We start from the raw sequence: 25,562 nt of genomic DNA on the forward strand, positions 1-25,562 counted from the left end.
CCACACCAAACCCCCTCCCAGGTAATAGCCCAAGCCAGCAGGGCCCTTCTTATGGTCAGAGTCCCAGCTGCAGGTCCTCCTCCAAGCCCCTAGGTCCTGCTAACCCTGCCTCTTCCCTTTTATCCTGCCAGGCCAAGGGGTGGCAGCTGCTTCCTGTAATTACTAATATCTGGGTAAACTCAGCATCCTCTTTTGCTCTTGCAGCCCTCAAAAATCTGTGTAAACAATCCATCTTGTGTATTATATCCCCTTTGTTTGAAAAAACAAACATAGTTTATATTTTCCTGGGTGTACCCTAAGTGCTACAGAACTCTTCAAAGAAGCCACAGTGTGGTAGATAGCATTACTGTCACCAATTACAGTCATCCCTCAGTATCCACAGGGGATTGGTTCTAAGAAGCTCAAGTCCCTTATATAAAATGGTGTAGAATTTGCATATAACCTACACACATCCTCCCATATACTTTAAATCATCTTTAGATTACTTATAGTACTTAATACAATGTAAATGCTAAGTAAATAGTAGGCAGGCACAGAGCAAATTCAAGTTTTGCTTGTGGAAGTTCCTGGAGTTTTTTCCAAATATTTTTGATCTATGGTTGGTTGAATCCACAGATGCAAAACCCTTGGATATGGAAGGTCAGCTGTATTTGTTACCAACCCCAGTGGGAGGCTAGTATTTTTCCACCCTGCTGAAGTCAGGCATTGGCCAATAACGTGTGGATAAACGACATCTGCCACCACTTCTCAGCAAAAGCTTTACAAACCATCACATGATTTTGCCATGGTTCTTTTCCCTCTGCTAGGAGACTAGCATGTCCCAGGTAGGAGCTGCAGCCAACACTTGCAGGACATGGAAATGAAGCTAGAAACAAACCTCTGTTGTTGCAAACCAAGGAGATTCAGGGGCTGTTTGTTACTGCATCATACTCTAGCAAAACCTGACTGATTCACAATATTCGACTACATCTGGCTCCTCAACAGCAAAAATGGAAGCCAGCAAATGGTTGAACAATAGCTTCAATGTACTAAAAAGAAAACTAGTGCCAACTTAGAATTCTATACACCAAGACACTATCCTTTAAGAAGAAACATTAAATAAACACATTGTCATAAAAAACTGAGAGAGTATGCCACCAGGAGACTATTATACATTGAAGGAATTCTAAAGGCTGTTCTGCAGAGAGAAGGAAAATTATCTGAGATGGCAGATCATGGATGCAGGAAGGAATGAAGGACAAAAACCATGGTAAATACGTGGGTCAATCGAACTGAAGACTGGCTGAGTGAAAGAACAATAATAAAGTCTGTGGAGGGACTTCCCTGGTGGTCCAGTGGGTAAGACTCCATGCTCCCAGTGCAGGGGGCCCGGGTTTGATCCCTGATCAGGGAACTAGATCCCGCATGCATGCCACAACTAAGAGTCCACAGGCTGCAACTAAGAAGTCTGCATGCCACAACTAAGACCCGGCGCAGCCAAAATAAATAAATATTAAAAAAAAAAAAAAAAAAAGCCTGCGGAGTTATACAGAGAACAGTAGCTCGGAAATCAAAGGGTAGTAACCGGAATTTAAGTGTTCTAAGGTCTTCGCAGTCACCAGTAAGGAGATACACTGATATCTTATAGCCCCTGATACGCACTGAGAAGGCACATATCTCTGTGGTACCCTTCCGCATGCTGCTCAGCCGCAGATAAACACAAGCTGAGGATATTCTACAACACACCTGGCCAGTGCTCTTCAAAAAGTGAGGTCACAAAAGATGAGTAAGGATTAAGGAAACGTCAGAGCCTGGAGGAGACTAAGAAGACATGACAACTAAACGCCTTGTGGGGTGCTGGGCTGGATCCTGAACCAGAAAGGGGGCATTAGTAGAAAAACTGGTTGAATGCAAATGAAGTCCACAATTTACAGTACCGAACCGCTGTTAACTTCTCAGTTGTCAACACTGTACTTGGTTATGTTTGACATTAACATGAGTGGAGGCTGAGTCAAGGGTATAAGCAAACTTCACTATTTTTGTAACTTTTCTCTAAGACCAAAACTATTTCAAAATTAAATCTAAAAACAAATCACCAAGAAACACTGACTGTTAACATTTCTGGTGTATTTTCTGCCTATCCCTTATCTTGCACGGGGTGATGTTCTACGCTCCACATAAGTAAGATCATGTCAGACACGTGGTTTTATTCTAAACCAGGCTTTCGGAGATGTTACCATGTTTAAATCTTACAACAGGCATCATCACCCTCATTTTACAAATAAGGAAATTAAGGTCTAGAGCAGGTTAAAGGTCATACAGTTAATAAAGGCCCAGACTCAAGGTGAGTGCAGGTCGCCTGATGCTAAATTCCAGAATCGCACTAACTCAATTTTTGAAGAGTAAGTTCATCCACTTGTTCACGTATGCATTCGACCATACCCCGCACCTGCTGGGGGGAGACAGTCTAGGAGACCATGATCCCACCATTAACCTGCTTCCATGCTAAAGGTTTTATACTGCAGCCCAGGGCCCCCAGCCACACAGCCTGGCTGGTGTGACTGGGTAGCACAAGGTGATGTGCCCCTGCAAGAAAGGACTCATTGTCCAGCTGCAAGGAGTGTGGCTGGATGACAGTGCCCAGCTAACTGCATATTCTGGGTCCATCTCAGCTTTCAGATGGAGGTCACACTCTTCTCTGGAAGCCAGCAAGGCGGTAGTATAAGGACCTTATACCTATTCGATCAAGGATCCTCCAACAGGCAGTTAGATCTGGAGCCCCTCGCCGGGCACAGTTGTTGGGGTCTGTATCGGCTGGTGGTGCCCTCTGCCCAATCCTGCTCCCTTCCCTTTTCTTTCATAGATGTTCCCCCAATAAACTCTCCCTTTCCTAACTCCATCTCAGCATCTGCTGCCCAGGGGATGGACCTGCAACAAACTGTTCAGTAGATTTGCGGACCTTCCCACTGGCTCCTGTGGGTAAACTAACCCAGGGACAACGGGTGGGGTGGTCTTTGTCCCTGTCAGCCTGGTAAGCCCCCTGAGGCTAAAAGCTGTGTGCAGAGTAAGAGACTGGTCCAGGGCCTGACCTCCCTGATGTCCACACCACACGCACAATCCTGTGCCCATCCTGCCATCAAACCTACCAGGGGCATGGACCAACTCCTGCTTCGAGGACCTTGAGGACCAGATGAGGACCTGTGTGTGGCCGGGATGTCAGAGGAGGTGGAGCAGTGGGAGGGGGAACGGCTGCCCGAAGAGGTTTGGTCAGAGGGTGGGGTGGGGGCGTGCCAGGCAGGTGAGGGTGTATGCCAGCCTGTCTGGCTCTCCTGGGTAGGGCCAAATGAATGTTTGCATACAGGCCGCAGCCGTCACCAGTCTCTCAGTCTGAGTCGAGCCTCTGTGGGTTGGGGATGGAAGCCAGATAGGCAGGCTGTGTCAGGCATATCTACTCAGTGGGCTGAGGAAGGGGAACAAAGCAGGGGCCTGGGGAAACCTCTGCCTGGGCAGAAGACACAGGGGAGAGGGCTGATTTGCAGACTTCCAAGGTCTGTGGTGTTTCATGTATTAGGGCCCAGGGCAGGGCATGGATAAATGGAAGGGCAGATAAGGTGCCTGCTGGGTGGACATGTGAGTAAGGGGGTGCGTGGGTGGCAAAATAGCTGAGATCCCCAAGACCACAACCTAACTGGTCAGGCCTGTGGCTCCCACCCACCGTGGGAAGCATTCCTGTCTTGGCACTGAAGCCTGCACTTCAGCACATCAGCAATCTTTTCCACACATGCAGGACTCCTACAGGTGACCCCAAGGTCTTTCCTCCTGGCCCTCCCTTGAGGGCAAGAGAGAGGAATGAGCTTCCTTGTTCTCTCTCAGGAGAGCAGTGACCCTGGTGCTGGTGGAGGGCAAAGCAGAGACCACCAGGTGGCCTTATCTGGCAGACCCTGAGGAGTCTGAACCCTTCATACCTATGAAATCACCCGGCCTAAAATAAATGCATATTACAATTTAAAATGCTTGTCTACACTGAAATATTGATGGATGAAATATCATCATGTCTGGTTTTTGCTTTAAAATAACCTGGAGCGGACTTCCCTGGCGGTCCAATGGTTACGACTCCGTGCTTCCAATGTGGGGGGCGCAGGTTCAATCCCTGGTCAGAGAACTAAGATCCCACATGCTGAGCGGTGTCCCCAAAAATAAATAAAATAAAATAACCCAGAGTGGGGGAGGGGCTGGGGGCGTGGGGGAGGGTTTATATGGAGATGAATAAAATCAGATGATGGGGTGATAGATACCTGGAGGTCTTTTATTCTCTTCTCTTTACCTTTGTGCATGTTTGGAAATGTCCATAATTAAGCTTTAAAAGTAATCTAGGTAAAGTCTTTGTTAAAAAAAATTCTCTACTAATAGCACCTTTCAGTGAACACTGGAATATGAAAATCTAAGTTCACTTCAGTGTAGTTTTTTTCTTTTAAAAAAATTCTAATTGTGGTAAAATACACGTCACACAATTTACCATCTTAACTATCTTCAAGTGTGCAGTTCAGTATTAGGTACATTTATATTGGGCCACCGATCTCCACAACCCTTTCATCTTGCCATGGACTTACCCAGACTTCTCTCAATCCTTCCCCCTCCCTCCCATACTTCCCCACTGCCTGCCACCCATAAATCACTATAACCAAGGGACTGGAGCCCAGGTCTCACAAGTTCCAGGGCAAGGTTCCCTGCTACCACCCTGGGTGGCAGCTGGGCCTGGGCCTGGCTGTGGGGCCAGTGGGCTGGCCAGGCAGCCTGGACTTCCGGGCAGCTTTCACACTGCAGTCCTGCTGGCTCCTGCAGATCTGAGCTCTCTGCCCCAGGGCAGGCACCTGAGCAAGTCCAGGCAGCTCTCAGCTTCCACCTCCACCTGTTGGCCTGAGGCCGCCCCAGGTCACCAGGGGAGGGTGGGCAGGGAGGGCAAGAGAGGTGAACTCAGGCTCCTCCCCAGCACGAGTGACTCAAGGAGGGGAGTCCAGGTCCCAGGAGTCCACTTTCAGCCCAGAGCGTGGGGTGCAGGCAGGTGAGCAGGGTCCTACTCCCTCCACCCGGACAGCCACAATGCCCCGGTTGTGACACAGCTCTTGGGTTCAGAACAATCTTGGACCTGGCAGAAGCTACAGCGGGCACCAGGAGTTACCTGTTAGCCTGCTCTTGCCGTGGTCTGAAATCCTCAGTTGCTGCCTCTCCAGGAATGGCCAGCTCTCCTCCCTCCTCCCTTCACCCTCGGGCTAGGGCCTGGCCCCAGGGGACAAGAGAGGACAAAGGAGGGCAAGGAGTGAAGAGTGGGTGGGCGGGGGACACACAGCTGTGAAGCCCCTGTAAGTGCCAGTTCTTTCCCATGGGTTAAGCCATTTCATTTATGACCTGGTTCTGCCTGTTTACAAGTGAAGAAACTGAGGCTCAGAGAGGTCACCAGGAAGTTACAGACTCAGGATTAGAGCCAGGGCCGCCTTTCTTCATCCTCCTCCTCCTGGTTAGAAAGCAGTCATGAAGTGGCTTTTTTGCAGATGGTGGGTCGGAGCTGAGCATGGTCAACCGTCAGGTTTGGGGAGGCACTGGGGGACGTGGACTGGGGGCTCAGAACTCACTGTCTCCTGGGGGTGACAGCCAGATGACCCACAAGTGCCGATGCACTGCATCAAGCACTGCCCCAGTGACAGAGGATGGGGGAGTGGTTTTGCCTTGGCGGTGGGAGGAGGGGCCTTGGGCACAGTGGATGCCCTTAATGGATTTTCCCAACAACAAGCACTTACAGAGGAGGACACTGAGGCAGTCCCCAGCACAGAGGTCCGTGAGGCAGGGGCCAGAGCTGGGCCTGAAGGAGCTGTGGGACCAGTCCTGAAGATGGGACGCCACCTCTCAAACAGAGGAGAGTGGAGACATAATGCATAGGCTGGAAAGTGCCCTCCAGGGCAGAGTGGGGAAAGGCCAAGAGCAGGCAGTAGGGAGCCCAGGCAGGCTGCTGCAAAAACCAAGGAGAAAGGTGATGAGGCCAGAGGTGGCAGCCAGAGAGAAGGGGAAAATTCCAAGCCTCCGTGGGTGGCTCCAGGGTTCTACAGTCTTGGCCACTCACAAGTAGCATGGATGCACATCCTACCCAGCCCAGGGAAACAGACCCAAGACAACGTGAGTGCGTGCTGGGTGGGGGTTAACAGCCTTCCCAGCCACTTTAAGTCAGGCTCTGTGGCAAGCATTCTGACCTTCTGATCAACCTTCCCCATAAGGAGGAGAACGACAAACTGACATTTACAGACGCCTACTATCTGCCAGATACCGTGCTGCGCATGTGCTTCACAGATGATACTTCATTTAATCCTCCCAGCCAAATTATGATCTCCTTTTTGAGATGAGAAAACCAAGCTGCAGAGAAAGCAACGAAGTTGTCCAAGGCCAGCTGATTCAGGAAGTGGGCGCACCCAGGGAGCTTCTTTCCCTTCCCCGGCGGCCCCAGGCCTTAAGTGCCTTGCCCCTTGACATATGGGCAGTGTGGCTCCTGAGCCAGCTCCGCAGGGTTGCCGAGTCTGGGGGCAGGTGGCCCAGGCAGAGGTACCTGCCCTGTGAGCCCAGGAAGGTGAGCAAAGTTCACTGCATACAACCCCCACCCCCACCCACTCTGGCCTCTCCCACGCTGTCCAGGCAAGCATGTAGAGGGGGACAGAGACCTAGTTCCTGCCCAGCCCACCTTCTTTTTTTGTTTTGTTTTGTTTTGTGTTTCACTGAGGCTGCTGGCATTTAGTTTTGCTGGCATTTATTATTTATTATTGTAACCACATCAACTCTGTGATACACGAATTTGACTAAATGCACTTGGTTGTTGTGTCTAAAAATGTGATAATTCAAGGAATGTACAGGAGAAAGAAGGTGGAAAAGCAAACACAATGAGTAGAATATTTTACAAAACTGAAAATGACACCAGTTAGGTTAAAATAAAGGAGAACATCCAATTAACATATATAATTTCACTTTTGTGCTATATTTAAAGGATATTTTCAACGTTCAAATTTAACTTGTTTTTGAAAAATAGCTTTACTGAAATATAATTCACATACCATTTAATTAATTCATTTAAAGTGTATAATTCAGTGATTTCTAGTTGAGAAATCACCTCAATCAATTTTAGAATATTTTCATCACCAAAAAAGAAATCTCATAACTATTAGCAGTAACTCCTCATTTCTCCCAAATCCCCAGTCCCAGGAAACCGTTAATTGACTTTCTGTCTCTATAGGTTTGCCTATTCTAGACATTTTATATAAATGGAATCATATAATATGTGGTCTTTTGAGACCGGCCTCTTTCACTTAGCATAGTAGTTTCAAGGTTTATCCATGTTGTAATAGGTATCAGTACTTCACGCATTTTTACAGCCAAATAATATTTAGAGCTATAAATTTCCCCCTAAGTACTGCTTTAGCTGCATCCAATAAACTTTTGGCATGTTGGATTGTCATTTTCATTCATCTCAATGTATTTTCTGATTCCCTTTGTGATTCTTCTTTGACTCGTTGATTATATAGAAGTGTATTGTTTAATCTTCACATATTTGTGAATTTCCCAAATTAATTTTGTTATTGATATCTAATTTAATTCCTTTGCCAGAGAACATAATATATATGATTTCAATCCTTTTAAACTTACTGAGGTTTGTTGTATGGCCTAGCACATGGCCTAGCCTGTAGAATATTCCATGTGCACTTGAGGAGAAGGTGCATTCTGCTGCTGTTGGATGGAGTGTTAGGTCTGCTTGGGTTATAGTGTTGTTCAAGTCTTATATTTCCTTGTTGATCTTCTAACTAGTTGTTCTATCCACTATGGAAAGTGGGGTATTGAAATCTCCAACTATTGTGCAATTTTCTATTTCTTGGTTCAATTATATGCATTTTTGCTTCATGTAATTTGGGGCTATGTTATCATTTTCTCTAATTAAATCAGTATCCTCAGATTTGCTAATATATCCTTGTCTAAATTTTTATGAGGTAATTTTCAGGAAGCTTTATATTATAAGAGACACTGAGATAACTCTTTTTGAGAATCCATCCCTGCTGTTAAACAATAGTCAAAATTAGGTTGATTTGTCTTTTTTATAATACAAATATAACAGAAGCTTAGTTTATTACTTTGCAGAATGGATATACTATTACTAATATTAATTCTAATACATTTATAAGGAAAATATTTTAACTATTTTGCAGTTTCCAAAAACCATTAGACATTATAGAAATGAAGTATATTTGTCTATGAGCAACTGATATCTTAATTATTATTATTATTTTTAAAATTATTTTATTTTATTTTTGGCTGCATTGGGTCTTCATTGCTGTGCGCGGGCTTTCTCTAGTTGCAGAGAGCAGGGGGATACTTTTCGTTGCGGTGCATGGGCTTCTCATTGCAGTGGCTTCTCTTGTTGTGGAGCACGGGCTCAGAAGTTGTGGCGCACGGGCTTAGTTACTCCGCAGCATGTGGGATCTTCCCGGACCAGGGCTCAAACCCATGTCCCCTGCCTTAGCAGGTGGATTCTTAACCACTGCCCCACCAGGGAGCCCAGCCCACCTTCTTAAAGGCCTCAGAAAGGCAGATCAGAAGCTAAGGGCCAAGGGGACAGAGGTGAGAACAAGAGGCAGCCAGCGTGGAGGGAAGGAATATAGTTGAACTCCTAGGTGGCAAGAGTTTTAGCTTCCACACCCCAGCTCTGCAGGAACTAGCTCTGAAATGTGTTTTGAATGAGCAAGTCATGTGTCTTCTCTAGACCCTAGTTTTTCCATCAGAGGCAGTTGGACTGAGGGCAACCAAGGGTTCACTGTCATGCTCTGTGGTTAACGTCCTAAGGTATTAAGCTTCTGAATATGCATAGGAAGATATGAGGATGCATGGCCGTGGAGGGGGAGGAGGAGGCACTTTCTGGATTAGAACTGAAGGCAGCTGGTCCCCTCAGCCTTGCCATCCAGGTGACTGGGACAACCTCAAAGGGCTCCGAGAAGCCAGGCAGGAAGGAACTCTGCCAGGCCAGCTCCTCAACTTCTGGGAAGTGGTGGTGGGGTCCTCTTAGCAGTACAGAGCCCAGAGCCTGTGCAGGAGGCTGGGGACAGGTAGCCCAGTCCAGGCTGGAGGGGGCCACAGACCTGAGTTGTTTCTGTGAATGACAGCTCTGCTAGAGGGGTGGAGCCAGGCTTCTCTCTACCCCTTACCCAGCCCACTGCGCTCTGCACCTTGATGCCCAGCAGCCAAGGGTCCACCAGCCTTCCACCTGCAGCTGCTGTCTCTGGTTGAAGCCAGTTTCTTGGTATTCCATTCAGCGGAGACACTCTTGCCCCTCTCCCCTCCCCACCCTGTCTTTTATATCTCTGGGCTCCAGAGTACTTTCTGATTTCCTTCCCTCCTGCTGGGATGTTCTAAGATATTGAACACGCTTCTCCTCCCACCTCCCTCTGGCAGCTTACTGCTGGGAAAAAACATTGGGCTGGGGGTTGGGGGTGGGGGGTCAGAAGACCTTGGATAAGTCACTTATCATTGATCCCTTCCCTCTCCTCCTCACGGAATTTCTTGCCAAGACAAGTCAATTCTTTCAGACCATCTCATGAACGTCTTTCATCTCTTCCTCTCCTTACTGCCCCTGCCCTCCGTGGCCCTGTTTCTGTTCCCTGACACTCCTCTAATCGGGCCTCCCTGCCTCAACCACTTCACAGTGCCTGTGTATACGCCCCAAAGTCCGGCTTGGTCCTCACACTCCCCTCTCTTAACACCTCAGAGGCTCCCACTGTCTAGTTCAAGAGGTCTTCCTGGGTCTGCTCAAATGTGCCACCTGTGCTCCATCTCTCCCACTGACCTTTCCCATGCCAGGGCTCCAGGCTCACTAGCAAGCTTGCCTTTACCCAGCCATGTGCTGCTTTCTCCAGCCGTAGGCTCTTGCTCCATCATGAGCACCCTCCTCCATGGAAATGGCTTTCATCCTTCAAGTGCCATCTCAAAAGCCACTTCCCCAGTGAGGCCTTCCCTCAGGTGCCCATAAAGGTGAAGCGCGTCCTTGCGCTGAAACTTCATCTGTAACCCTACCGGACTGGGGGCTCCCCAAGGGCTGACACCCAAAGTAGTTATTAATGAGTTTTCTTAATTAGACAAGTCCTCTGAAGTCTGGCACTTCTATTGTTAGGACATTGGTCAGGGCAGCATAGAAGACACGGGCTGCAAACTGGTGGCCTGTGGGCCAAGTCTGATTAATGGGTAATGATGTCTTTTTTTTTAATTGAGGTAAAATTCACATAACATAAAATTAAACTTTTTTTTTGGCTGCGCCAGGTCTTAGTTGCAGCACATGGGATCTTCGTTGCAGTCTGCAGAATTTTTAGTTGCGGGCATGGGGGATCTAGTTCCCTGACCAGGGATCAAACCTGGGCCCCCTGCATTGGGAGCGGTGAGTCTTAACCAATGGACCACCAGGGAAGTCCCCAGATTAACCATTTTTAAAGTGTAGAATTCAATGGCATTTAGTGCATTCACACTGTTGTGCAACCACCACCTCTATCTGGTTCCGAAACATTTTCCTCATCCCAAAAGGAAACCCCATACCCATTAAGCAGTCACTCCTTATTCCTCCCTCCCCACAGCCTCTGGCCTTAATCTGCCTTCTGCTGGATTTACCTGCTTCATGTAAGTGAAATCATACCACATGTACTCTTTAGTGTCTGGTTTCTTTCACTTAGCAAAATTGGCAGATCATCCATGTTGTAGCATGTATTAGGACTCCATTCCTTTTTATGGTTGAATAATATTCCATCTGTGGATATACCACATTTTGTGTATCCATTCATCTGTTGGTGAACCCTTGGGTTGTTTTCACCTTTGGGCTACTGTGAATAGTCCTGCTACGAACATTCGTGCACAAGTGTCTGTTTGAGTCCCTGTTTTCAATTCTTTGGGGTATACCTAGGAGTGGAACTGCTGGGTCATACCTCACTATATGTTTATAACCTTTTGTGGGAAACGCGGTGTTTTGTTATTTGAATCTGAACGCCGTTAGGTGTCCATTTCTGTCTCGGTTTCCATCTTCTATTGCCCGTTTGACTCACATTATTTGCCTGGCCCCTGAAGGCATATGAATTTGCTCCCCCTACAAGGCTTTGGCAGCAAAAAAAAAAAAAAACCTTAGCGCCCAATTCAGTCGCTAACGAGCCCGAAACCTTGGGTAAATGTCTCCACACCTCTCGGACTACTGTTTTGCTCAGCCTCAAAAGGGAATAATACTGCTTACCTAAGAGGAGGCGGCGAGAATCAAGGAGGTGATGGACGGAACGCGCCTCTTCCGAAGCTGTCGGGTTCTGGAAACCAAGACGGGCGGGCGAGGCAGGAGGAGAGGAGACGGCGGCGGAGGAGCGGGACGGGCTGGGTGCCCTCTGGGAGCATCGGCCACGCTTCGGGCTGCGGACTGGTCCGGGTCCGAGCTGGCGCACATCGGGCGCCCGCGACGCAGAGCGCAACCAGCAGGGAGCTCAGGCGCCACCGCCGCGCAACATCTCGGCGGGAAGGCTTAAGCTGGAGCCGAGACCCCGGGCGGGGCTCAGGTTGGCACGCAGTGGGCGGGGGTGACCCCTTTCCCCGCCCCCCACATCCGGGGGCCTGGGCCCGGCTGTGGGCCGGCCGAGCGCCAGTGAGTCAGGCCGGGTTTTCCCTCCGCCTCTGGGGCAGGCTAGGGAGCGCTGCCGAACGAATTGGCGTTCCTCCCTCGCCAATCCGGCTTCGGCGCCCGCCCGCCCGCGTTTTTCCGGCGCCTGCCGCCTGGCCGCTCCAGCCTGGTTCGCAGTCTCGGCTGGAGACGGCGCCCTGGAGGGAGGGTTCAAATCCGCGCAAGGGAGCTGCAGCGCGCGAGGGGAGCGGAGCGGAGCCGGCATGGTGAGTGGGGCGCGCAGCGGCCTGGGGCCGGACTCGGGGGGTGGGGCCGACCGCCGAGGTCTAGCTAACCCGGCGACCTTGGCTAAGCCGGAGCCCTACGCCAGCCGAGGTTCACGTCTGAGAAGTGAGCGAGGGTGGCAAGGTGCGGTGTGCGCCCAGGTACCCCTTGCTTCCAGATACCGAAGCACCGAGGTGCGGGATCGGGGACCGTCCGCGAGCAGGGACGCTCTGCTGGGAGGGCGGGCGGCAGGTTACGCTGCAAACGCGCTTTTCTTGGAGCAGCTCCTGGGACCCCTGCACCACCGCTGGGGTGGGGCAGGTGCCCTTGGCGCTGGAGTCTGACCTCGGCTTCCGCGCCCCCAGCCTATCCGCTCGGGGCAAGCCTTAGAGAGGAGCCTGGAAGAGACATCCCCTTCCGCCCCTCAGGTAGCTGGAGGACCTCCCGCAGTTCTGGGGGAGCCCTCGCCTCGGCCACAGCCTTCCCCGGGGAAATTCCATGGAGATGCCAACCTCGTCTGCCCCTCCACCTTACCCACGAGACCCCTCTCCTGCCCTCTCCCGCCCCCTCCGGGATACCCCCTTCCTCCACTAACCCCCTACCCTGTACGAGCGGCAGCTGCCAGCCTGCTGCCAGGGGTCCCATGAATAGGGGACGCTCCCAGGTCTTGAGCACCATCCCAGTCTGGCCACAACCTTTGGCCAAAGTGAGGGCCCGCCTGGGGCCGGGCGGAAATCGGGGCCCTGACTGCGTCCAGAAAAAGGACTGGGACCTGTCATCTCCTACCCGGCAATCTCCCCGCCTCCACGAGCAGATCGGGGCTCTCCTTGCTTGCACCAGGGGCTCAGCCTGTCCCTCGGCCTCGGTGCTCCCTGCCCGGCCTAGGCAGGGAGAGAGGCCGGAGGCTATCCTGGGCCCGGTGATCGGCCTCCTCCCAGAGCCCTCCTAGGCAGGGCTTCTCTCTCTACCGGCTGGCTGTGTGTGGGTGTGTATGTGCGAGACTGAATGAATGCAGCCAGCCTGCTCCCGCCACCGCCTCTATAGAGCTAGCAGCTTCCAGGGCTCAGAGTCCAAATGCAGCCGTGCTTCCACTATTTCTTCCTGACCCAGGGGCAAGCAGGGGGGGATTCCAGGCTGAGGGGACTGGGATCCAAACCAACTTGGTTGCAGGTGCCCTTGCAAGTGTGGGGAGCTGAGCAGATATAATACACAGCAGTGTGTGCCCATGGAGGGCAGCTGGTAACCCCTGGCTGGGACAACCTGGAGCAGAAGAGAGGGCCTTGCCTGGGGAGTTGGGATTGCGCGTCTTGTGGGATCTTAGGCAGCTCACCTCTTTCTGGGCCTCAGTTTCCCTAGCTGTAAGATGGGGTAAGGGTAACTACTGTCTTTCCCGCCTCCATGAGGCTGTCGTGGAGATGAGATGATGAAACAAAAGGGCTGATAAAAACTGTAGAGTGCTGTGCAACTGTAAGTGACCATATAGTGATACTAAGAATCACTCCTGCAGCATTTAGACGCTGGACTCTGCCTTTTCACAGGTCGAGGTGGGACTACGGAATGCCAGCCTCTCCCATTCCCTCCTTGGGCCCCTCTTACTGACTGCCCCCTCTTTTGGAGCTGGGACATTCCAGTCCCATTCCTCAGGGGCAGCTGCAGTCATGCCCCTCAGCAAAGCTGATCCCACAGCAGGTGGTGGGACCCTCCCCTGGGGCCAGGGCTCAAGAGGGGCTAAAGGCATCCAAGGCCAGACTGGGAGCTTCCTACCCGAGTACTCTGGGTACACACCAGAGGAGATGCACAGTGGGGTCAGGGCAGGCTTCTAAACGTGGGGAGCCTGTGTACTTTTTCCAATGCACTGAACATGACCTTAGGCACATTATTTTACCTTCTGGGCCTCAGTTTTCTCTTCTGAAGTGGGGGATGACACTATTCCCTTCCCATGTGTGTTGTGAGCATGTGGTAGGCCCAGCATCAGGCTGACTCAACAAGGCACCCACTAAGGGACACTGGGATGCCTCCCTGAGTGTCCTCTCTTTTTCTGCTTCATGGCCAGGGTGGTCCCCCAGCCCTGTTCTCCTGTCTCCACCAAGGGTTGGTCCAAAGGAGATGCTCCCAGTGTCTAGGCTCTCCGTGTTTCTGGCTAATCTTGGAGCGGGTGGAGGGGGAGGTGGAAGCAGGAGTAAAGGGGCCCTGTTGGGGCCAACCAGGACCTGTGCAGAATAGGACCTATGTGGCCCAGCCGAAACCTTGCTGGCAGGGCAGTGGGGTGGTGGTGGTGAGGTTCAGCTCTGTGCAGAGCTCTGGGCCCCAGGCACGTAATGAGTTCTGGGCGGGGAAGCCCAGGCACTTGGAGGAGGAGGCCCTGTTTTTTGCTCTGGCGGTCCCAGTGGGGCTGCAAGGCACTTGCTGTCTCTCCCTCCCTCCTCCCCCGCCACATCCTCTCCTGCACAGCTGCCCTGGCCTGAGTGGACCAGTCCCTGGGCTTCCAAGCAGTGGGAAGGAATGTGTGTATTGGGAGTGTGGGGGAGGCAGGGGAGGTGGATGGTCTCCTTTAGGAAAAAGGACTGTCCCCAGACTGAAACCTGGTTAGGGTGGAGCCTCTCAAAAGCCAGGGGCCTTAGCCCCACTGGGGGAGCTAATAATATAGCCAGAGAAGTTATCTAGGAGGGGTGGAGGGTGGAGGGGAGAGGGTGGGGGCCTTTGGGAAAGACAAAGGGAAGGGCTGTTTTTGCCCCTCCATCTAGCTCCATAGTTATTTCAAATTGCTCAACTCACTTGCGGAGAAAAGCCGGTCCCGTGTGTGCGCACGCGCACACACACACATACACACTCCCCTACATCTAGCAGCCTTGGGGCTAGGGAAGACAGTATGTATTCGTGTGTTATGTGTGTGTCTGGAAGGTGATCAGTGCTGTGTGGATGACCTTGCGCGTGACTGTGTCTGCTGTTGGATCCTCTCTGTGTCCTCTAACGGAGGAACTTCTGTGCCGCTGGTGGCGCTGACTGGACTGCCGTATGTGTGTGGTGTATGTGCTGTTTTGGCCCATGGCTGCCTCTCCCCTGGACCTGAGACCCTTCGTGGGGATTATGGAGTGTCGGTTATTGCTCCCTGAGATAGGAAATGAGGCTCTGGCCAGGGGAACGTGAGGCACTGTGTGTTTGGGATAAAGTGGGCATATTTGGCACCACTGCCACCATCCCAGCCCCCATGCTGTCACCAGGCTTGCAGTTCACAAGCCCTTTCACCTCCCCATCTCTGTGACTGTCACAGCAACCCTATAAGGATGGCAGGGCAGGTAGAGTCTTTCCCACTTTGGGGAAAGGTGGGGAAACTGAGGCATGGCGAAGGGAGGTGCCCCGTGGAGAGATGGTGTGAGAGTGGGCTGGAGACCAGGTTCTCTGCTGTCTACCTCCCCAAGAAGCAGTGACAGGAGTTCAGTGGGCTCTCCGACACAGCGGTGTCTGTTGCTGGGTGGGCTTGTCATGGTGAGGGGGGTGTCAGATTGGGGGGCAAGATGCTTCAAGTCCAACTCTTGGGCCGTGGGTGCATCCTGGGTCCCCACTAGACATTTGGCAGTCGTGGTACTAGAATCACAGACATCCTCACTCTGACCAGCTCTTTGACCTTTGGCAAGCCACTTCACCTTTCGGCGCCCCCAGTGCCCTTATCTAAAAAACCAGATAGTTAACCATGTGCCAGGACTCCGTGAGACCCCTACACAGGGCCATGTCACTGTAGGTGCCCAGCACGTGTCATTCCTTATCTGGATGACTCCCTTAACCCTGTGTGGCTTGTGACACCCCCAGAGGGGTTGAGCTGTCTGGGGGCTGGTAGGGGATGGTTGGGAAGGTTGCTTTTGCCCGGCGTGAGATTGAGGGCCACAGGGTGTGGGGGCAGGGCCGTGCCCTTCCACCCCCCTCCCTCCTTCCCACTCCCTGTGAGCTTTGTGTTCTACAAACACAAAACCTGGAAATGGTTGAGGAAGATGGAACCTCCTAACCATTGTTTGGAGCGGGAGTCAGTGTCCCGGAAGCATATTGGGTTGCGGGGCAGGGGGTGCGGGGGTGGATGGGCAGCTGCATTGTGCCTGCTGGGTGTCTGTCCGTGAATGGGAACAGCTGGCTGGGAGGCAGAGAAGGTGGCATTCGTTCATTTGGCAAGTCCTTTCTGGGCACCTACTGTGTGCCAGGTGCTGGGCTGGACACAGGGGATCCAGCCGGGCACTAGGGACAGGCGCTGCCCTCCACAGTGTGGTCCCAGCACAGGTGGGAGACCTGGTCGCTCGGGAACTTGCTGGTGGCGTTCACGTGTCTACCAGCTAAGCTCAGCTTCAGCCAGCCTGTGTTGATCCTGGCTGTAGGCCAGGCCCTGGACTGGGCGTTTTGTCCTCTAATCTTAGCCAGTCCTCCTAGCATCCCTGAGTGATAAGAGTTGTCATGGCCATTGTCCAGATGAGGAAGCCAGGGCCCACACACTGATTGGTTCCACACATTGGGTTAGGATTTGGGCCCCACTGCCTGGCGGTGGGCTTTGGAGGAGCAGCATATACAGGGGCTGGCAGGGGCTCTGGCTGCCCCTTCCCCCTGCCTCGCACCACTGCCCCAACATGGACACCTGTTCCGGAACGTGTGGCCATTGTTCCCACCATCCTTCTTCCCCTCGGGCCCTTCCTGTTTGTATCCCTCCTGCGGTAGCCCCCAACCCCACCCGTGCCAGGTGCTTCCCTTGGGAAAACTCTGACCCTCTACAGGAAGAGGGGTTGAATGGGGTTTTCCCCCTCCCAAGGGAAGAAGGAATGGAAATTCTGAGGCCACCGGCCCTGGTTCCCTGGTGCCCTCTGCCCACCCACCACACTGGGTGCCTGGCAGGAGAATGAACAAAGTTAGAGTCAGACAGCGATGGAGTCCTCAGCTGGCCCAGTCCTGGGAGGGGCCCCTATCCTGCTGCTTCAGGTCCTGGTCCCCCGTGACCCCAGTCACACACTGGCCCCTAGTTGGAGCTGGAGCACTAGACAGGTGGCCTTGGGACCTTTACTCCTTTCTCTAGGAATCCTGTCCTGGATTCTCTCTAGAACCCACATCTGCCACTCCTGGGTGGGCCAGGTGGGGAGCTGACACAGAGAGCAAGCACTGGTTTTAGGGCATCAGGGGAGTTGGGCAGAAAGCACCTACCTGCTCTGATGGAGCCTCCCGACCCCCAGAAGCAGCTGCCTGTGCCCTGGTGAAACTTCATGGCCACAGCCCCAGGCGCTGCTGGCATTGCCATGGGCAACGTGGGCAGCCTGTTGGAACGGCAGGACTTTTCCCCTGAAGAGCTACGGGCAGCACTCGCAGGGTCTCGGGGCTCCCGCCAGCCTGATGGGCTCTTCCGGAAAGGCGTGGGCCAGCGCGAGCTCTTCAGCTACCTGCACCTCCCCAAGAAGGACAGCAAGACCACCAAGAAGGCCCCTCGGAACGAGCCTGCCGACTATACCACCCTCTACTACCAGGAACATCCTCGGGCTGGTGACTTCAGCAAGACTTCGCTGCCTGAGCGGGGTCGTTTTGACAAGGTGTGCCTCTGCTGTGCCCCTCCCTACTGTGGTAGTGTGGGGATGGGGGCTTCCTTGGAGACCCTGATGCTGGGATGGGATGTGAAAGCCTTTTTTTTTTTTTTTTTTAAATAACATGCGGAAATTTTTTTTTTAATATTTAATTTATTTATTTGGTTGTGCTGGGTCTTAGTCGCGGCAAGCAGGCTCCTTAGTTGCAGCACATGGGCTCCTTAGTTATGGCAGGTGGCCTCCTTAGTTGCAGCATGTGAACTCTTAGTTGCAGCATGCATGTGGGATCTAGTTCCCTGACCAGGGATTGAACTGGGGCCCCTTGCATCGGAGCGCGGAGTCTAACCACCGCGCCACCAGGGAAGTCCCGTGAAAGTGTTGCTATGGGCTGGCTTGAGACTCGGTCACTGCCTCCTGGCGACATGTCCCCCATGTTCTCAAAGAGGATTCCCAGAGGCTGCGGGAGGGAGCATCGGAGGGAGAGCAGAGCAGCCAGCCCAGGGTCTCATTCCTGCCCTCTCTTCCTGGCAGTGCCACATTCGCCCATCAGTATTCAAGCCGGCAGTGGGCACCGGGAAAGGCTTTCTGTCCATGCAGAGCCTGGCGGCCCACAAGGGTCAGAAGCTGTGGCGCAGCAATGGCAGCCTGCACACGCTGGCCTGCCACCCGCCCCTGAGCCCGGGGCCCCGGGCCAGCCAGGCCCAGGCCCGTGCCCAGCTGCTGCAAGCCCTCAGCCTGGATGAGGGTGGCCCCGAGCCCGAGCCAAGTCTGTCCGACTCCTCCAGCGGAGGCAGCTTTGGCCGCGGTCCCAGCACCGGCCCCGGCCCCTTCTGCTCCTCCCTGGGCCACATTAACCACCTCGGGGGCTCCCTGGACCGGGCCTCACGGGGTCCCAAGGAGGCTGTGCTGAGCTGCCTGCCCGAACCACCCCCCCCCTACGAGTTCTCCTGCCCCGCTGCCGAGGACACGGTGGCCGTGCTGCCCGACTCCTGTGAGGAGCTCAAGAGGGGCCTCAGTGATGAGGACGGCACCAACCCCTTCACGCAGGTGAGAGCAGCCCCTGCCTTGGGGGCTGGTCTGTCCCTTGGCATTAGAGTACAGGGCAGACAGAGGGTCATCAGCCAGCTCTCCCACATGGCTCTGGGCACAAGAGAATAAGGAAGAGAGAGGTGATTTGGCTCCTCTCCCCAAGCCCCACGTGGTGGGGATGTCATGGCATTGGTGGTCCTTGCTGGGAGTTGGGTAGGAGGGAGACTCCCTGGGAGGGCCATGTGTTGAGGACACTTCACCTCTGGAGGACATCCTGGGTTAGGGCACATGTGTGGCCAGAGCATTGGACCCTGGACCCTGTGGTGTTGAGGCACAGGACGTTAGAAGCAGCTGGAGTGTTGGATCTGTGGGCCAGCCGTGGGAGTGCAGGCAGTCGGTGTCCGGGGGGCAGGGCCGTGTGTGGATATCAGGGCATGGCAGGTGCCTCTTCCCCTTGGCAGGTGCTGGAGGAGCGCCAGCGGCTGTGGCTGTCTGAGCTGAAGCGCCTATACGTGGAGCAGTTGCACGAGGTGACCCAGAAGGCCGAGCGTAGTGAGCGCAACCTCCAGCTACAGCTGTTCATGGCCCAGCAGGAGCAGAGGCGCCTACGCAAGGAGCTGCGGGCACAGCAGGGCCTGGGCCCAGAGGCCGATCCCAGTGCCCGACCAGAGGAAGAAGCCCGATGGGAGGTGAGAGACTAGGCATTCAGAAACTCCTGCCTTCATTACTGTCATCCCATCCTCTGCCTGCCTTCCAACTGGTCCCCCCTTACCCTGCTTTGCTTGGCTCTTGCCCATCCCTGTCCCCCTTCAGGTGTGCCAGAAGACAGCAGAGATCAGCCTCCTGAAGCAGCAGCTGCGGGAGGCCCAGGCTGAGCTGGCACAGAAGCTTGCTGAGATCTTCAGCCTGAAGACGCAACTTAGGGGCAGCCGGGTGCAAGCCCAGGCCCAGGACGCAGAGCTGGCCCAGCTGCGAGAGGCTGTGCGGAGCCTGCAGGAGCAGGCCCCTCGGGAGGAGGCCCCAGGCAGCTGTGAGACCGATGACTGCAAGAGCAGGGGGCTGCTGGGGGAGGCAGGAGGCAGTGAGGCCGGAGATGGTGCCGAGCAGCTGCGGGCTGAGCTGCTGAAGGAGCGGCTCCGGGGCCAGGAGCAGGCGCTGCGCTTTGAGCAGGAGCGGCGGATATGGCAGGAGGAGAAGGAGCGGGTGCTGCGCTACCAGCGGGAGATCCAGGGGGGCTACATGGACATGTACCGCCGCAACCAGGCTCTGGAACAGGAGCTGCAGGCACTGCGGGAGCCCCTCGCGCCCTGGAGCCCTCGGCTTGAGTCCTCCAAGATCTGAGGCCAGCGGAGTGAGCTGACAGCAGAAGCACTGTCAGAAGATGGCTTGGACAAGCCCACTCTGAGACGGCCAGCTCCTTCCTTACATTGGTCTGGGGCAGAATCTGCTGAGACCAGCCAAAGATGGAGAGGCTCGCTGACAGGAGGGATCCAGTGGGGCTGTGGGCTGGATGGGGTGCCAGCAGCAGGAGCCAGGGCAAGGCTCTACTGGCGGAGGAATACCCAGGCAGAGCCCAGCCCTGCTCTCTGAAGTAGGTGTGGCCCAGGAAAGGAGGTTTGGGAATGAAGAGCCCTGTGATGCAAAAGGGCCAGTGTGAGGGAGGGAGGCTGGGGGTGGGAACACTGGCCTCCCCAGAATAAAATCACATTTTCTACAAGGAGGCACCAGGTGATGATGTTGGGCCTGTCCCTGACCTGAGTCCAGAGGATCGTGGATGGTCAGGGTTAGGGCTGTTGTACCGGGCTGTCGCTCCACCATGTTCATGGTCAGTGGGGAGGGTATGCCTTGTGCCTCTGTGTGCAGCTGCTGGACATGCACGGTGGGGAGTGGAGGAATCCTTGCCCTGGAACCACAGAGTTCCTTAGCTGCCATGTGGGATGAAATTCCTTTCTTTAGCATCAGTGGGACTTTTCAGAAGGCAAGTCAGCCAAGGTCCTCTTTTTGGAAAGTCTGGGCCCCAGCTTCCCAGGCCCAGCTGGATGTGGGGCCGGCCTAAGACAGCTTCTGCTGGAGAACCTTAAGCCTCCAGGAGGGGCCCTGCCCCTCCCAGAACATACCTCCCACCTTTTTCTCTGGCTTGTGCACCCCTCCCTCCGTTGGGATGAGGGCCCTGGGAAGGTACAGGAGATGAGGCAGAGAAAGCTTGGTAAAGGGCCAGAACCACAGCAGGGAATGTGGACATTTCCCTGTAGGCATGGGGGGCCATGGGGTATTGAGCAGGAGTGAGATATGATCTGAGTTGTATTCTGGAAAGTTCTTTCCTGGGAGGAAGCACCCCCATCCCTGGCCCTGCATTAGGCTCCCTGACCCTTGCTCTTAGCCAAGCCTGGTCCTTGGCCCCTAAAACCCACTCCCATCCTTGCCCTCTCAGACATCTGGCTTCCCCTCTGGCCCCTTGCTCCCTCCTGGGTGGGTGATCTGGAGCACAGAACCAGTCTGGCTGTGCAAGAGGCATCTCCCTAGCCCTTGCTCTGAAGTTTGGTGTCCTTACAGATGCATCCGTGTAACTGCTGCCATGCAAGGAGCGCTTCCTGCCTGCCTGGTGCTGTGTTAGGCTGTCAGGGCAATGGGGGGTCAGGGCAATGGGGGGTCAGGGTTGAATTAGATGCGCTTCCTGCCACAAGGGAGCCAGGACACAGACGTCTCCCTCCCAGGCCCTGTCATGGTGGGGTAGTGGCCACCTCTGGTAATCTCTGCAGAGACCCCCAGTTTGTTCCCTATGGCTGTGATCAGCTCCTTCCCTGGCCACGCCTGGCGGCCCCCTCAGGCCCCAGCAGGTGGGTCCTGGTGGTGGAGTGGAGTCGCTGTGCAGGGGTTTGGATGCAGCTGTGGAGTGTGAGCCAGTGTGCCCCACCTTTTTAGGGCAGAGAGCGGGGTGTGTGTTGTCTGCCGTCAGGGTGGTGTGTTTATGTCTGTGTGAGTGTCAGGTGTGTATAGTAGAGATGTGCTGTGGGTGGTGGGTGTGTCTAAGGGGGTGTGTTTGGGGTTCCTGGGTTGGAGGCCTGGAGGGCTGCTTCCTGGTCCCTCCCTCTGTTGCATTCTTTCCCACCAGTCTCAGCCCCTTTTAGCACTGGCCAGGCTTGGCTGGAGCCTGTGGCCAGGGCAGACCCCTGGGCCTAGCTGAGACCCATCTGGGCTCACCCCTGAGCCCAGGTCCTCTGCCTGGGGAGGGAAAGCAGGGACACTTGGGTTAGGCTGGCCTGTCCATGACAGGCCTTGATACCCATTTCACACACCCCTTCTAATCGAGGTTTCCGGGTCAATGGTTCCCCCAAAGGGCCCTCCAGAGCTCAGTGCTAGCTTGAAGCCTGGGTCACCCCCAGGGCCTGGAGCTGGTCAGGCTGGGTGCCCACGTGCCCCACAGTGGCTGGGGTCCACCTTTTGGTGTCCCAGCTCTGCAGAATAGCTCCCCACCCAGCAATTAGGGAGCTGGGCTGGCCAGTATAGCCAGCGGGGAGTGGGCGGGCGGTACCAAAACTTGGCAACTGTGCCAGAAACCAAGGCCAGGCCCAGATGTACGGGGAGGGCACGAGAGAGCCGAAGCTGGGGTGGCTCAGAGGGAACCAGATCCCTGTGAGCTCATCCCTGCTGGGAAAACCAGTTCCCTGTCCCCAAGCCGGCTGGGCGGCTCTGGGGCCAGCCGATCACAGGTGCCACTGTAGTGGCTACTGCTTGGGGCAGCCCCTCTGTCCTGCCCTTGGTGGACCCCTCAGCTCCCCAGCTTTCCTCAGACCCCCTCCCCCAGCAGACTAGGCCCAAGAGCTAATTCTCTCCAGACTGAGACTAGCTCCCTACACTGGGCTCCCTGCCCTCGGTCCCTTTGTTCTCAGCTCAGACAGCTTCACACCCTCCAGTGGCTCCCTGGGCCCCTTAACCTGTCACTTGAGGCCTCTGACAGTCTCCCTCCAGGGTCACTGATAGTGGTGCCCCTCCTGATGCCGGCAGCCCTCGGAGCCCTCATTCTCCAGATGCCCCTTCACGGTGCTCAGATCTTGCCTCCTTAGGAAAGGCTTCCCTGCACTGACACCCTGCCTAGGCAATTCCTCACTCCCTATGCCCGCAGCCCCTCCGTCTCTCCACCAGCTTTTTCTGTGCTGTTGGAATTGTCAGTTTGCCTCTGTTTCCACTGGGCTGTGGGCATGGTTGGGGCAGGGCCGGCTCTTCTGTTTTCATCCCCAGAGCCTGTCTGGTTCCAGCCCAGCAGGCACTGGGGGGCTTTGGAGTCAAGAGAGACCACACCCCTCCCCTGACTAGCATATGGATTCAAGCTGGTGGGGCGGGGGAAAGATGGCAAAGGCTCCAGCTCTGAGCGTTCATTCACCTTTCGTGCCACCTGGTCTGAACCAGGTCTGTGCCAAGCACTGCCATTCACTGCACAGTGATGTACTGAGTGCCTCCCTCGGGGAGGAAGCCAAGGTGGTCAAAGCCTCTGCCCCCATGGCCCTTCCTGGAGGGTGGGGGAGAGAGACAACACACACACAAGTCCACAGTAGTGACTGGGCCAGAAGAGTGCAAACGTACAGAGGTGGGGGCAACAGAGGCACCTCCACAGTGGTGAGCAAGTCAGCAGATCACGGAGAAGGCAGAGGGAGCCCGTCTGGGGGATTGAGAGTAAATTTCTTTGAGACTGGGGGAGCTGCAGGTATTAGGGAAACTTTTTCCAAAGAGCGTGCAGGTGACAGTTCAGATTGCATAACCCACCACCCTAGTAGGTGGGGCTTTAGTCCTCTGTATTGGATTCAGGAAAGAAAAAGAATGTGCTGTTTCTTGAAACAAAAACAAAAGTGAAATAGGTCATGAGAGGTGAAGTTTGAGTGCCATGGGAGTTCAGAGGAGAGCTGGCTCACTTATCACTCCAGGTCATAGGGGGGCGGGGGGACGGATGTTGACCAAACTTTGGTCGGCCACTTCCGAGCTTTCTTTTTGAGTGTGCCTTCCTGTTTCCTTGTGCAGTCCAGTTCTAGCGAGAATCCTGCTAAGTTAGGTTAGACAGAGTTCTCCCATCCTCCATATCTGATCACCTTCCATAGCTAATCTGGTTCCTCAGCCTCCACCATCTCCCAGGTTATGTCTGGTCACTCTGGCCTGCCTTCATTGAGAATCCTCTGAGGTTGTTTAGCCAGTTCCCCCTGCACCTTGAGGTTTCCTCTTAGTAATTTTCCATCTGCTGACCTCCACCCTGCTCCTTGGCTATGAATTCAATGTTTCCTGGTTACATTTGGAGTTGAGGCCACTCTCTGGCCCCTACCACAAAACCCCATTCCAGTAGCCCCCCTTGAATAAAGTCTTCCTTACCATTCTTTAACACATGTCATGAGTAATTTTTTTCTTTAAAGGGGTAATCTTCTCAGAGGAGGGGAAGTTGGGGGTATTTCCTCTGGAGTAGGGTGAGATGAGGGCATTCCAGGATAGGCCTGGGTTTGGCCACAGGGAAGCGTGGGGCATGTCTATGGGAGGGTCTTGTCTGGAAAGGGGTGAAAGGAGGCAAGCTGGACAGCCTGGCAAGCTGGCACAGAAGGACTTCACCTCCTGTGACTGTGGGTGGGTCCCTCAGGCAGCCAAGGAGAAGGGCCAGAACCAGGACCAGCTTTGTGTGTGTGTGACCTGTGTAGTCACCAAGGGCCCCACACTCAGAAGGGCCTTAGACTTGGTGCAATGCTCTGCTGTCATCATCCGGAAGTTAATGATGTTTGAACAAGGGGCTCGCATTTTCATTTTGCTCTGGGGCCTGCAAATGACGTAGCTGCTCCTGGCCTGAACCAAAGCTTTGCAAGGAGTGGCAGGGGTAGGGAGAAACAGGAGACTGTCTGGGAGCCACCTGGAGGGTGGAAGGAAGAGCAGGGCCTGAGTGGGCAACTTGAACCGATGTTGAGCCCTGATGCTCCCAGGTTCTGCAGAAGGCAGGTGGTGGCTGCACTACCTGCCGTTGCCCCCCATCCCCCCAGCTATCAGGGGAGGTTCATCTTTTCCTAGCCTGGCCTTCCTGGACACACTCTGGGAGGCAAGGAAGGCTGTTTTTCAGGAGAGCACTCCAGGGCTTGTCCTCTCTATCAAGAACCTTTCTTTCTTTCCTTCCTTCCTTCCTTCCTTCCTTCCTTCTTTGTTATCTAGTATGCTCTTTGTGTACTGGCCTCCCTGCCCCCTGCCATTTTTAAGGTATAATTTACATACAGGAAAATTCACTGCTTTGATAGTACAGAGAATTGTACAACCAGCCCTACAGAATAGCCAGGATACAGGATAGTTCCATCATCCCCCCCAAATCCCCGTGTACCTCTGTAGTCAGCCATTCTACCCCAACCTCAGGCAACCAGTGATCTGCTTTCTCAATAACCTTGTGTTTGTTTTTCTTTTTTGCCCTTTTTGTGAGCAGTGTTTAATCCCACCACATATTAGAACATATTACAAAGTAGTGAGTAAAACAATACGACATTCATATAAAAATAAAATTATACCTCAGTGGGAAGAATGAAGAGCAAGAAATAGATTTCATTTTGTAGAAAAATCTTAATATTATGGTAACGGGCTTCCAAATGAGAGGGTAAGGAAGATTATTTTTTAAGCAGTTCTGGGATAACTGGACAAAAATATGGGAAAAAATAAGTCATACTTTGCACCACCCCCTGCAAAATAAAATGGACATGCATTGGGAATTAAATTTTAAAAATCAAATCCTAGGAAACTAGCAAAAGGTAAAAAGACTGTACTGAGTTAGTGGAGAACAGCTAAGTTTTTCTGCTTTGAAGCAGCCACCCTCCAACAAAACAAAACAAAACAAAACCACACAATCCCAACAAGGAAAGATTGACAAAATCAGCCATGTAAGAAAACATGGTGCAACCTGAAAAGTAACGAAACCATGATGTAAGAAGAGCCACATACTGGGGAAAACAATGACAGACAGAGGTGAAGGAGCCTGACGTATGAGCTGGGCATTCTAAGTTCTGGCAGAAGCTAGGCTTTGCTCACACCCGGTATAGCTGAGAGGCAGGCTTCCCCAGAGGAAGTGGGGAAGCCTGGGGCGTTCG

At 53.7% G+C, this 25,562-nt stretch overlaps 1 protein-coding gene and 1 long non-coding RNA gene across 3 annotated transcripts in view; one reads left to right on the forward strand and one right to left on the reverse strand.

The window, feature by feature from the left end:
* The window catches only part of LOC132362815 (uncharacterized), a 45,000-nt gene extending 33,371 nt beyond the window's left edge, over positions 1-11,629 (reverse strand). The window contains exon 1 of the long non-coding RNA XR_009502502.1: positions 11,267-11,629. This is a non-coding gene — a long non-coding RNA (uncharacterized LOC132362815). The remainder of the gene's footprint in view (positions 1-11,266) is intronic.
* A 23-nt stretch (positions 11,630-11,652) lies between these two features.
* Positions 11,653-23,823, forward strand: N4BP3 (NEDD4 binding protein 3). 2 transcript variants are annotated; one of them, XM_059917840.1, is made up of 5 exons: positions 11,653-11,904; positions 17,104-17,454; positions 17,977-18,492; positions 18,936-19,163; positions 19,288-23,823. In XM_059917840.1, exons 2-5 carry the CDS (start codon positions 17,134-17,136, stop codon positions 19,813-19,815), a joined length of 1,593 nt encoding a protein of 530 aa, XP_059773823.1. In that variant the 5' UTR covers positions 11,653-11,904; positions 17,104-17,133; the 3' UTR covers positions 19,816-23,823. The 2 variants fall into 2 exon arrangements, with proteins under 2 accessions (XP_059773823.1, XP_059773824.1); XM_059917841.1 differs by having other exon boundaries at positions 17,107-17,454.
* Positions 23,824-25,562: the final 1,739 nt, after the last annotated feature.

The sequence above is a fragment of the Balaenoptera ricei genome, chromosome 3 (assembly GCF_028023285.1).
Source record: "Balaenoptera ricei isolate mBalRic1 chromosome 3, mBalRic1.hap2, whole genome shotgun sequence".
Lineage (NCBI taxonomy): Eukaryota > Metazoa > Chordata > Mammalia > Artiodactyla > Balaenopteridae > Balaenoptera > Balaenoptera ricei.

Bases quoted from the DNA above. Each gene is read 5' to 3' on its own strand.
- N4BP3 (XM_059917840.1), top strand. From the start codon at position 17,134: ATGGCCACAGCCCCAGGCGCTGCTGGCATTGCCATGGGCAACGTGGGC. The intron at 18,493-18,935 runs GTGAGAGCAGCC...TCCCCTTGGCAG, and splicing joins GCACCAACCCCTTCACGCAG to GTGCTGGAGGAGCGCCAGCG. The intron at 19,164-19,287 runs GTGAGAGACTAG...GTCCCCCTTCAG, and splicing joins AGGAAGAAGCCCGATGGGAG to GTGTGCCAGAAGACAGCAGA.